The sequence below is a fragment of the Osmia bicornis genome, chromosome 2 (genome assembly GCF_907164935.1).
Source record: "Osmia bicornis bicornis chromosome 2, iOsmBic2.1, whole genome shotgun sequence".
Lineage (NCBI taxonomy): Eukaryota > Metazoa > Arthropoda > Insecta > Hymenoptera > Megachilidae > Osmia > Osmia bicornis.
In genome coordinates this window covers 5,622,597-5,636,537 of record NC_060217.1, presented here as the reverse complement: position 1 = coordinate 5,636,537, position 13,941 = coordinate 5,622,597, and the positions used below count along the sequence as shown (strand labels likewise).

General features: G+C 40.2%; 2 protein-coding genes across 4 annotated transcripts in view; one reads left to right on the top strand and one right to left on the bottom strand.

Annotated features, from left to right (window-relative positions):
* Positions 1-3,005: 3,005 nt before the first annotated feature.
* LOC114878768 (Krueppel-like factor 5) overlaps positions 3,006-13,941 on the bottom strand; it is a 245,389-nt gene continuing 234,453 nt past the window's right edge. For all 3 annotated transcript variants that reach the window (XM_029192933.2, XM_029192924.2, XM_029192943.2), the window contains one exon: positions 3,006-8,887. In XM_029192933.2, the coding sequence (XP_029048766.1) occupies positions 8,715-8,887 (173 nt within the window). In that variant the 3' untranslated portion in view covers positions 3,006-8,714. The remainder of the gene's footprint in view (positions 8,888-13,941) is intronic.
* On the top strand, positions 12,205-13,003 carry LOC114878783. Its single transcript, XM_029192955.2, has 2 exons — positions 12,205-12,617; positions 12,706-13,003. Exons 1-2 carry the CDS (start codon positions 12,515-12,517, stop codon positions 12,888-12,890), a joined length of 288 nt encoding a protein of 95 aa, XP_029048788.1. The 5' UTR covers positions 12,205-12,514; the 3' UTR covers positions 12,891-13,003.

The following is a 13,941-nucleotide window of genomic DNA, read 5'->3' as shown; positions in this document are numbered from 1 at the left end:
TCCGAAACCAGATGGCGCTGATTCGAGGTCGAGAATTTAGTTCACATTTTTGCCGCTAGAGGGCCAAAATTTTTGCATGATTTAGTTCCTTTTTCCGAAACCAGATGGCGCTGATTCGAGGTCGAGAATTTAGTTCACATTTTTGCCGCTAGAGGGCCAAAATTTTTGCATGATTTAGTTCCTTTTTCCGAAACCAGATGGCGCTGATTCGAGATCGAGAATTTAGTTCACATTTTTGCCGCTAGAGGGCCAAAATTTTTGCAAGATTTAGTTCCTTTTTCCGCCGCTAGAGGGCGCAAAATTTCGCACGTCAAAACAGCGCCCCCTGGCGGTAAAAAAAGGAATTAAATTTGTAGAAAATCGCAGGCCTTATCGCCGCAAAAGTTCCAACTCAGGGAGGTACTGGGATGTTTGGAATGCAGGAATATAAGTGATCCAAGGATGTAAGGGATGCAGGGATGTAAGGGCTGCAGAGATGAGAGGGATGGAGGAATATAAAGAAAGCAGGGATTTGGGAAATGCGGAGATGTAAGGGATGCAGGGATGTATGGAATGCAGACGTGTAAAGGATGCAGGGATGTAAGGGATGGAAAGATGTGAGGGCTGCAGGTATGTAAGAAATGCAGCGATGTAAAGGATACAGGGATATAAGGGATGCTGGGATGTAAGTGATGCAGGGATGTAAGAGATGCAGAGATGTAAATGAAGCTGAGATGCAAAGAGTTATGTGATGTAAGGAATACAGAGATGTAAGCGGTGCAGTGGTAGGTATGCGTAGATATCAAGGATGCAGGGATATAAGGAATGGAGGGATGAAACGAATGCGAGAAGTAAAAGGGATGGTGGATAAAATAGGAAGCATTTGGAAAGGATGGTCCCATCGAGGCTTACAAAGAGGGTGTAAAATAATAAATAAAAGAATAGTGGGCGAGGTACAGAGCACAAATAAAATCATCACTTTAATCTCTAATGTGTTTATTCAATAAGCTAAGAAAATAAATACAGCAAATTAAATAAACACGGAAAATAAAATAAAGGTATATGTATGTTTACCGGTAGATCAGCACCCCTCGGCAATCGCTATAAGACTGAGGGGGTTTCACTTTGCTCTACGATTGACGATCCGCGTCCAAAGGCGCCCGGAGCCCCCACTCCTAACGCCAGCAATCCTGATGGAGAAGCCATCATATTTAGTGTTAAGGGAAGGGTTGGATCAACCTCCCCTTGCTGCTCCTTTCTTTGATGTCGAAGTAATGTACTATTACCATCAACATGCGTTAGACTGTTGCAGTGCGAGATGTTTCACATTTTTATACTAGGATACAACAGACGTTCATTCTGAAGGGCCAAATTCAAAACCCCTTGGAAACAAAAGTAAAGGATAGTTATACCTACTCTTTGACAGAGGCATGCCTAGTCTCGTTGGATCTGTAGACACCGATGCAGATATCGTTGTTTCGAAAGTCCCCGTGCGAATGCGTTTTCCTCGGGATCTCGTTATTGTTCCGAACAAGCTCCCTTCACCGTTTTCAATTAACGATATGATCTATATAAACGGTCGCACGCTCGCCGCGCGAACGCGATTTTGTTTGAAATTGCAACGAGGGACTGTGAGCGTTCAGTTTTTATTTGTTAAGTGATTTTCTTGACGAGAACGGAATTTATGATTAACTCTTTGACGGCTGCTGTCATGTAACCGCGATTATGATGCTTGATTTTTCACGCCATTATTCACTCCTTTATCTTTATCTATACTGTCAGACAGTAATCACTAGACTGCGGATATTTATGCAAATAGTTTCACAATACATTGTCTTCTAAATAGGCGTTGAAAAGTATTTTATTATGTAAATTTTTAACTGAACATTATCGTAACTTTACACGGTGTAATTAATTGTAAATTGTATCAGAAAAATGTCTAAATTACACGCTATATAATAAAATATATCTCCGTCTCTTCACTTACCTCGATACTCCATCCTCGTACGCGTAGTAACTCCTTAATTGTCCACACTTGGTAAAGAGCTATTCATTAACTATTAAGCGTCTTTTGCCTCTTCGCGAAGCGTACCGCTCTTCAATTTCTTCTATCGACAAATACCATCAATCGGAAGACACGTGGCCGCGATGCGAATGCCTTGATCGCAAGTACGAGTTTCTTATCGTTCCTGCCATAAAGCAACCGGATCCAATGATGTTTTTGTCAAGCTCGCCCAGAAGGTTGGCAGCGTTTACTTAATTCTAAAGGAACTTCGTAAAGAACCAGCACGTAGCGATCGAGCATTCGTTATCCTCGGCTGATTTTTATTCGCGATACGACAAACGTTTTGCAAAAGAACGATGACAATGAAATGATGGGAATCAATTATACCGTAGGACAGTTCGTTCGACACGCTTTTATTTAGCGATGATCGTTCTGGACGGCGGGGCATCAACGTGAAATGGACGTCACGTCGTCGTTGATATCCTCGCGATTCCACCGGTTCCGGAGAATTCCGGAGCGGAGTGGAATCGAGGACGGTATTCAGCTTAAGTTATGACCTCGGTGTATAGCGGACTACAAATTCTCGGTCGGGTATACGGTAGGATTTGTACTTACCTAGTACGGAGAGTACTGGCTACAAGTTAGAGGAATACCAGTGTGCAGAAATCTTGTTGCCAGACGGGACAAATACGCGGACCGGGCAGAGATATTGGCGTCTCGGGGTGCTACACTCTGGAAAATAGCCTAATGATCGTATTGTGACTGGCCTAGCTTGTCACAAAACATCTGCGAGACTTGCACGGTCGCGGCTTTATTTATCGTCTCGGGGCCGTCTAACTACCGTGTAACGGGTTAAACGTTAACGAGGATGCAGATGCATTTATATGGGAACAGGATCGGTAACGTTCTTGCTAAAGGTTATACCTGCGATCGGTTATTATCCTCATCAACGTCGATCAATTTTTAAGGATAAGTTTGAAATATGGAATTGTACTTTGGATAATCAAAGAGAATCCTTAGATTGTTTTTACGATTTTAATGTCGTAACCCTGCCAAATACAATAATAATAGTAATAGTAGCAATTATAATAAGAATCGTAATAATGATAATGATAATAGGATTATCTAAAATATGTAACCATCATTTCGATAATAAGATTATCGAGAGGCGCGATATTGTACCGTACAGGACGAACGTGACGCGTCGCGTGTTTCATTCGCGACTCGACAATAATTAATTAATTAAACGTACACGATTCGGGTCGCGGATCGCCCTTACGATACAACAATTTTACTTCCACAGTTAGGAATCGCGAAGTACACAATATTAAATATTCGCTCAACCGTACCGTCGCGAAACGTGATTGAATTTTTAGGACTTTCTCGCGGCGGAACGCGACTCTTTGAGACGCGTCCTCGCCCCGATAACGTTGTATAAATATATATATTTATATATATATATATATATATATGTATAGAATTTCGTGCACGTTAATATATTTCGCTATTATTCGGCAATTAGTTTCCTCATCTTTCACGGTATACAATAATTACACGCTCTTCGTTTCGGTTCACATCGCAATAAATAAATTATCCAAATCAAGGACATCGATATATCGACATAACAGTAATAAGATTACAACCACATTTACAATATATATTCTATATTTTATCTATATATGTATAGATAGATTTTTTATTTATATATATAATATATATATTTACCTTTTTTTTTTTATCTTTTAATGCACTAACAAAACCTCCCCTGGCGACGTGCGCGATACGAAATAGCGGCCGTCCTCAAGCGACGCGATTAATGTAATAATTAGAAAGTACAAAGTTGTAATAATGCCTTCGTTTATACAGTGAGTCGTAGTATTAATATATTATTATATTACGCGGTTCTACGCGACATGTACAATTCTATTCCTTATTAAATAATAGTTGGCGGCGCGCGACACCAAAACAACGTCCCTTTCTCAGCCTATTGACACGACAGTCGAATTTTTCAGCGCACGTTCTCGTCCAATGAAAACACGCCGAGTCGACGCGAGCCACCAACACGAATTTTGGCTAGAATAACCCTTTCGTGTTCCCATTCGACGCGACGCGTCGCACCTGCTCTGTAGGAACCTGAAAGCGATGTTCGATGCTTCTCGTTTCACTCGCGACAAAGAAATTGGATCTGGTGAAAATCTGTCGGAGAAAGGGCACGTCGCGCGCCTCGCATTGTATAAATCCGTGCGAGATCCGAGAGAGAATTACTGGCCCCCATTGATTACATTATTGCGAGATAATTATGCTACGCTGATCCGTTGCTTCTTCATCAGTGATGATTAACGGATAATTTTACATACTATGTACAGTAATTTTATTGCTCCACTAGTATCTACCTTACGATCTAGTAGGTTCCGTTTCTTTTTTTCTTTTTATATTTTTTATTTCAGTGTATTCACGAGAAATTTTCCGTGTTAGAGTCGATAATCACCGGTTCGTTCGGCTCGCCTGGTTTCGCGTTCAAGGAGATCCTTGGACCACGTAAAACACCTTCCTTCGTAAACAATCTCGCTTATTAAGTAACTAAGAAAATTAACGAACCAGTGGAAATTTTCTATTCGATATTGCATGGTCCACTGTCTCCCAGAAGCAAACACCTTGCACACATTCCGCAACGACAACTTTTGCCTTCCTGCGTTAATGGATCTTTAAGAATCGACCTCGTATATTGTCCACGTTGATGTACAATCAGGCGCAACTTAGGTTTCTCTTGATTAACGCTCTCTTTAGGTTCTCCCAAGATTTTCTCCTCGATCAAGAGAAACCTACGTTGCAGCCGAGTGTACACGTACGCACGTCGAATTGAACGTGCGAAAGCACCAAGGAAGATTGAGCACCGCGCGTGATCGCATATTAAAATTGTAATTTAGTTGTGGTTTGCTTGATCAGGTATACGTGTGAGTTACTGATGTGAGCATGTGTGAGTGTGTGTGTGTGTGTATTGTGTATCTTTACTGGCCCTCGAAACGAAAAATCATCGCTACTTTGACGGACTGACGCATCAGCTTCGTCTTCGAATTACGAATAAATGAAATTCTTTTCGTGCGAAGGAAATCAAGGATTCGATCACGAATTCAAATGCAACATCCGAAATTGAAAATAACGAAGATATAAGGTGAATATTTTTGAAAAAGAATCATGCAAATTTCCCACCGACCTGTTCGCGTTTTCTTCCCATCTCGAACTGTCATTTTATCCAAAGTGTGTCAACCAAGTGTCCGACGGTCGGACGAAAGCGTCCGTTCTGTCGTAGAAGGTGATTTCGATCCGAATGCGGAACCTCGATTAGTTGCTTGTCAGTTGACGTCCGTTAAGGCACTTGAAATGCTAATTTTCCTAGGTGGGGCCTTCATAGAAAATCGGTCGCGTTCGGCTCGAGCCCCTTTATACGCGTGCTTTCCTGTTTCCTCGACGGTTAGCCTTCTATGGAAAATTGAATGGGTTCGCATTAACATGAGATACAAATTGTCCACGCGCCTTTGTCCAACTTTTCGCGAGAGCATTTCCAACTACAAAACGTCTATGCTCGTGGAATGTTCGTGTTAAGTCAGCCTTGAGAAACGTCGATGTTGAGTACACCTAAGTAAATCCTTGATTTTCCATAACTATTTCGATAATTTCACGTACGATGATTGCACGTGATCGACGATACCCTCGGAAGAAAATAGAAAGAAATAAAACTGAAGTTACTCGGGTTCGAAGGAAATGAAATTCCAAGGAAGGATGATGATTCGCGTGGAAGTTTCGTTTTATCGCCGCGTCGACAATTAACCGAAATGAATCGTCCTGAGGTGGAGGTAACGCCGTTGAGATGCATCGTCGAGAGGTGCACGACTCGGCACGAGCTCGGCACGGTGTAGAGAAAGAAAAAAAAAAAATGATAATGATCAAAGAGGGTGTCGGCATGACGTCAGTATACATTTCTCATCGCCCGCGCTGCGCTCAGATTACTGACGGCTGCTCCGGCTGAAGAAATTCCCTACAGGAAAGGTACAACGGTATCAGTCATCAAGATCGTAGAATGGCATCCTGGGTGGCACCTCGTCCATTTTCGGATTGAATTTCGCAGTGACGATCATACGAAAATTATTCATACACACCTAGGGGCGCGGTCGGTCTTTAGAGCCCACACGATATTCGTATATCCCCGGTTCGATTCGTGTCACCGAAGGAATCAATTGACGATCGTTTTGAAAGCAGAAATCGAAGAAAATCGTTGGTACGTGTAGGATGTAAATGACAGAAATCGGAAAATGATTGAATTCGAATGGTTAATTCGTTTCGAACGAACGACGACGTTGGGAGGCGAGAATAACCAAGTATCTCGTGGATACTCGATTTCCACTCGAGTCCCGAGCAAACTAATAAAGCAACAGCTTGATATCTCACTGGTCCTCCGGGCGAGGATTCGAATGGTCGCGTTATGAAACGAGTACAAGCACGAAGATTCGCGTGACTTAAGGCACTAGCAGTATACTTAAGGCCTAACGCAGCATACTCTTCCTTAACGTTAAAAGGCACTATTCCCTATCGAAATACAACACGTAACAAGTATTCATTTATCGATCATCGGCGTTAATCTTACACGTAGAGGTTCCCTTCTTTCTTTAACGAATATAAACTGGCTCTAGCATATACTGGCATCTTAGTTCGATCGATTTAAACTAGCTTCGAAGTAGTTCTCCGTTCCTTCGGCTACCTTCGATCGCGTAGCACGTAAGGTGACAAGAAGAGATAAGAAAATAATAAAACACTGGTTCGAAGAAAACAGGGAAATGTGCTGCACACGTTCTTTACACGGAGACGTCGCGTCTACTCCGGCTTTCTAAATTATTTACAAGCTCGTTCGATTTTCATGAACCTTCTGCTAAAAGATCACGCGAAATTCGATCGTAGCTGTTTACAGAATAAATTTCACGTTGCCACGGTATCTTCCTTTTATTTACTGAATCGTATTTTATAAAAATTACCCTTTTACTGCGTGTTCTTTTACAAATAGCCCCGTCAAGTAACAGCCTGATTTTATTCTACTCGATGCACGAAGTCGATGTCTTTGTTCGATCTCGATATGTCATATACGATTTGTTGCAGTTCTAATTTTAACTATGTAAATCCGCGACGATCGAACAGACGACTCGGTGCATCAGTGATACAAACCGTGATATTACGAACCTTCTTTCTCTTATATACACTTTCAAAAGCACGAGGAACATTGACGCGTTCTACGATTCAGAGAGATTTCTCATTGGCTCGTCCGAGCGTAATTTGTTTTTCCATCGTCCGCGAACTATATCTCGCAGATGCCAAAATAAAATGTGCACGGATCGAGGCTCGAAATGTTTGCCGTTCAATTAACGAGAACATTCGATTCGGCGATAGGTGCAAAAGCGTTTAAAAAATAATTCTTCGATCTACTTTCTTCGTCTTCCTTCAATGTTTGAGCGTAATGGACACCTTATTTGCACCTTCTACTTTGGCACCTTGTGTTTCGTGTGTATCTGCGTGTACGTGTACGAGTGTGGAAAAAAAAGGTTGCTACCTTACTGAACAAGGTACGATCGAAGAATGTTTGCGATCGAGTAAAGAGAAAAAGAAAATTAGAAAAGAAAGCATCGCAATAACGTCGATGATAATATACACGTTTATATTGCTTTATGCACACACGTAATACTGGCTTACAGAGCATCTGATTCCCTGGTTTTCTTTGACAATGAAAAACGTCAATGATTGTCCTTTCCTAAACGCGAAATTCTTTGTGCATAGTCGGATAAAATCGCTATTTAACGCGTTAGAAAAAACTTGTTCGACGATCACGATTTTTTGTTTAGTTTATTTAACTGAGCATGCTAAGTCCCAAGCTCCTTCATCGGAGTTCGATTATTCTCTTTAATTATTAGTCGTTTAATTACCTTAAAGATACTTTACTTCTCTTCCTCCATTTACTGGCTCTATTTCTTCGCAATAGACGATACAATATGGTGCTCTAGACTAGTTGAGCTGGCCTTATTTAATCATACGAAAAAGAAAAAAAAGGATGAAAACAAACTGAAAATACGAACGAGTAAAAATTGGCTATAAATAAAAAAAAAACAAACAAAAATAGAAATAAATGAAAAACAGTTATGCTGAACCTGCAGCAATCGATGTCATCCGCTATACCATTCTTTTCTTCTTTTTCATTTATCGAAGCTAAGCTTCGGTGATGTCTATCACAAGTAACACCAATTCAACAACAAAATAAATAATTTCCCATGGTAAAACATTTCAACAATTCTTACGCTCTATCTCTCCCGGTTCCACGAACCGAAACTTACAAGTAGAAATATCAACAATGTAAAATCGTACCCCGACTGCTGACAGGTTCGCAACTGATCATCCACCAATAATTACAAATGATGCTTTCATCAGACCTCTAAACCTAATGAACGACTCGTTTGCTTCTTCATTTTTTCTCCTAGTATCCGCCCCCGACTCTGTTCGTTCCGCGGAATCGATTCGAGAGTCTCGAAGGCTCTTCAGGTCCCGAATGTAAAAAAAAAAAAAAAGAATCATCGTCATCGTCTACGATCACGACTGCGGGTTCCGATGTTCCTCGGAACCAACGGTTCACCTTTCTTCTTTTCCTTCGTATTCTTCTACGTTCTTCCTGCCTCCAGCTAGACGCGCCTCTTTATCAGTGCCTTTTCATGTGAAGCGACAAATGATCGCTCCGCGAAAACGATCGCTGACAAAGATGGCACTTGAACGGCTTCTGGCCCGTGTGCTTGCGGTAGTGTCGCGTCAGCTCGTCGGAACGCGCGAATTTCCACGTGCAACCCTCCCACGTGCACTGGTACGGTTTCTCACCTGAAACAGACGTGGAGAAAATGATTCAGATTTTTCGAAGATATTTCAATCGGTGTCAAAAATTAGTAATCGTTTCTTGTGTAATTCGCGTTTAATCGCGTCTAGTGTACGCGCGAAACATAAAACCTCTAGTTAGGTTCGCTTTTAGATTTACGACTCGAACCGGTGAATACGTACGCCTGATCCTTTTCATAATCCTCCGCGTAGAAGGGATACTCATTTTCCTGCGCGAATGAAAGTCCACGTCCTTGGACAATTTATAGGGGTATGGGGTTTTATGCGTTTACAAATTTACGATCGAAAGGCGTAATTGAAAAGTGACACCGATCAATTGCCGACCCATTATGCACCTGCTGGCTTTCCAACGTCCTCTTAGGGTCGTTACTTACGAACAATGTTACGTTAATTCAAGGTATCGAAGGAACGAACAACAAATCAGAATGGAGATATTGTAAATATCGATTTCTGGCACAACTGATATCGAAAGTTTTTCTAACACTTATAACTCTTTAATTTCGAAGCGATTATAATAATTTGATCACCGGTTCTAGGTACAATTGAATTGATCTTAATGAAACATTGACAGAGTACGATCAGAGTAAAGATAATATCTTGCGAGCTATTCGAAAGCAGTTCGATACAGGTAGAATTTCCAAGCGTTTAACCGCGTTGACTGGCGCGCGTGTGTCCGTGCGTTTATTCTTGGCTCTTATCGAGTCGAGCCCCTCTTTCGTAAGGACGTCGTGACAGCTGTCGCGCGTTCCAACGACTCTGGATCCCTCAGAAAACTGCCCATCACTCTCTTCTATTGTATGCAAGTCACCGACGTATTCCTCGGGCCCGGTGTTCTGCACGATTCGCCGAAGAAAGAGAACGAGCCTTCTGGCGAGATGGAAGAGTAAAGGCGAATGTTAAGTAGAAAGAGAAGGTACGAGAGAACGAGAGTAAAAGGGTTTGAAGGGGGCTAAAAGCGTAGCCCGTCGTCGAGCTGTCTAGATGTAGAAACAGCCTGGTCACAACTCGATGACGCAATCGCCATCAAGTTCAACAGAGTCGAAGAAGAAGACGAAGACGAGCCAGGGAAATCGCGAGCGACCATCGATCCCATTAACCGAGACCGTGTACACGGGGATAATGGGCGACGACGAACGACAACGTTCGGTTTTATATCGCCTGGAAACCGCTAACACCATACCGGTTTGATCGATCTGTTCGCGCACCTTCAATCAGAGATCATGAATCTTGACAGCGACTAACCAACATCGTCCTGGAAAATCTATCACATTTTTCGTCGCCTTCGAATCGCTATAAATCTGAATTTAAACTTTGCTCGAAGAATTTTAACACTTTTCAATCTCTTAGAATTTGTAATATTAGAATTTATCTATAATGAGTCAAGAAATTTTGAAAATTTTTATAATTATACTCAATTAATCTAGATTATCATGATCTATCTGCAAGAAAGAAACAAAACCACCTGTAATAGAGAAATAAATAAATAATCAGTACAAGTTCGTTCTATGTTCTCTGAAAATTATTGCTTCGCGTGGGTTGGATGTTAGATATCTAAATCGATCGTTTGAACATATCGACGTCTATTGGCGGAATATTATTATGTAATTCGCCAGGAATACGAGGAACTAATGAGCGAAAAAAAAGGCATGCACTCGACCGTTACATAATTGCGAGTAATTAGTCCGTTTACGAGCGACACGAACACGTAACGCGAGTGTAGGTGCATGTGCACGCAATATCGGCCGATGTGCATGCAGCCTCGCGAATACGGCACAACAGGGCATTAATTCTCCCGTTATTAATGCATTTTGATTGGATTTTTACATACCGGCGTTACGTTTATTGCACCATAGATTAACGCCGCGTTACACCGTCCGGCTCCATTAATTAACCGCAACAGCGAGCTTAGCCCCTCATTTGTAACGTCACTCTGATGTCGCGGTGCATATTAATCCCACGTTATATTAAGCCAACGGGATACTCGTCGATCCTCCTTTTTTCCCTTCTCTCTGTTTTTCAGATTTCAGCCCATCTAATAGATTTACTATCTCTCTAAATAATAAATAAATAAATAAAACAATCCTCGCATAAAACACTTAATTTGTTTAGATTATTTTGAAACAAAGAATCTTTTTCGATATAAAGCTAACTCTGGGTGTATTATTCCTCGTTACAGTTTGTGCAAGAGATAAGGAGGTAATAACAAATGCACCTTGCATTCGACCTTCCTCTTTCAAATAAACCCTCACCCAGCCCCAAATCTTCTCATATAAGGACGAATAAAGAAAGTGTGTAGCAATACGTGAAGATCGCTGTATGTATACACGATTCTAAATTCGAATTGATCGGACATATGGAAATTTATCGTACGCGGAAAAATGTGACAGAGATTAAGGAAGGTTATCGATACGGAGGCGATAAAAACATGGATTGAAGTTGTATATAAGGTCAGTCGATCAGTCGGATCGTCAGTGTGAAGAGGTTCAAACAGCAGAAAAGATGTTCATTAAATTCTTTACGTTTCTTTTGCTGCTCGCCATCGTTAGCTCGATGAGCATCGACGTGGACACCGAAAGATCTAACGAAGCTGATTTGTCTCATGGTAAGTATTCTAAATCTAACACTTTGTGGTTCTAATTCGACGAGATTCTTCATAGTCGATAATTTCTTGGTAATTGTTTGTTATAAAGCAAGGAAATGTATACCGGGTGCACATTACTTTGATGGATGCAATTGGTGCAGCTGTCATCAAGCAGGATTAATCGCCTGCAGTATGAAGGCGTGTCTAACATACAATGCCAAAACTGGCAGGTTTGAAGCATCCAAACAGATACCACCCCCAGACGATTTCTGGGAAAAGAATGAATCAGATTAATTACGACTACTTATCGAAATAACGTGTGCTTGAACGTAAAAGAAGAAACTGATTGCAACTTTGTGTATTATTTCATTGATGTATGTAACTAAATTAGAAAAATAAAAAATTTAATGATATTTTTCTAATAATGTCTAAGAAGTTGTATGTCCAAATTTCCAAATAATTCCATTGGGGTAATTAACTAATGATAAGGATGGGTATTTATAATTTCCCTTCTCTCTGTTTTTCAGATTTCAGCCCATCTAATAGATTTACTATCTCTCTAAATAATAAATGAATAAAAAAAAAACAATCAAATCAAAATTAAAAAATCAAACAACCCTCGCATGAAACACTTAATTTGTTTAGATTATTTTGAAACAAAGAATCTTTTTCGATATAAAGCTAACTCTGGGTGTATTATTCCTCGTTACAGTTTGTGCAAGAGATACGGAGGTAATAACAAATGCACCTTGCATTCGACCTTCCTCTTTCAAATAAGCCCTCACCCAGCCCCAAATCTTCTCATATAAGGACGAATAAAGAAAGTGTGTAGCAATACGTGAAGATCGCTGTATACACGATTCTAAATTCGAATTGATCGGACATATGGAAATTTATCGTACGCGGAAAAATGTGACAGAGATTAAGGAAGGTTATCGGTACGGAGGCGAGAAAAACATGGATTGAAGTTGTATATAAGGTCAGTCGATCAGTCGGATCGTCAGTGTGAAGAGGTTCAAACAGCAGAAAAGATGTTCATTAAATTCTTTACGTTTCTTTTGCTGCTCGCCATCGTTAGCTCGATGAGCATCCACACGGGCTACAGAAGATCTTACGAACCTGATTTATCTGAAGGTAAGTATTCTAAATCTGACACTTTGTGGTTCTAATTCGACGAGACTCTTCATAGTCGATAATTTCTTGGTAATTGTTTGTTATAAAGCAAGGAAATGTATACCGGATGCAAATTACTATGATGGATGCAATTGGTGCACCTGTTATGAAGGAGGATTTATCGGCTGCACTCGGAAAGGGTGTCAAACATACAATGCCGAAACTGGCAGGTTTGAAACACCCAAAGAGTTACCACCCCCAGACAATTTCTGGGAAAAGAATGAATCTAATTAATTACGACTACTTATCGAAATAACGTGTGCTTGAACGTAAAAGAAGAAATTGATTGCAACTTTGTGTATTATTTCATTGATGTATGTAACTAAGTTAGAAAAATAAAAAATTTAATGATATTTTTCTAATAATGTCTAAGAAGTTGTATGTCCAGATAATTCCATTGGGGTAATTAACTAATTATAAGGATGGGTATTTAGAATTTCCTTTCTCTTTGTTTTTCAGATTTCAGCCCATCTAATCTAATGGATTTAGATTCATTTCTAACACCCTTTTCACTTTTCCTATTTCCTTATTTACATGTTAACTCTTTGACCGTCGCCTCGTTTTCAATAAAGAACCATCACAGTTTGAAAATTAATAATTTTGTAAAATATAAATTAGATTATAAATTAATCTAATAGAAATATAAATTAATCAACTCATTGAGAAATGAAGAAACGATAAAGGAAAGCGTTCAAAGATGAGTCGAAGGAAATATCGATGTCTTCTGTGTCATTGGACTCGCGATATTTTACGAGCGTACGTTCCTCGTAAAATATCACTGTCGATTGTGTCGACTGCTCTTTTTTATTCGACTCTCGTCCACTTCTCGTTCTCTTATGAATAAATACAGACTGGTTCATGCGTCGAATCGGCATCGAGCGCGTTCAAGCTGTATTTAAATTTCTTTTGTACTTTAGAAAACATGAAACGAGTCGTGTGAGCAGTTTATACGGGAACGTATAAAGTGTATACTTAATTATAGAGGAAACGAGAAATAATTTGTTCTTCGTGGTTAATAATTCTTCTTTCAATAAGTACTGTTAATTTAGTCGACGATCTTTCAACAGGCCTCAACTCTTTCTCACATTCATTACGGGCTAGAACATTCCGCAATTCAATTTCATTCGCAAACACTAATTCTCCAGATATTTTACATAAATGAACACGGTTGTAAAATTCCAATAAAAGTGAAAGAAGACTCGTTCCACTCTAAGAGGATATATCGTTCGACTGTTATTTATATTCTAGAAAGTCTTGCAAGTTTATTTCAGTCTCGAATAAATAT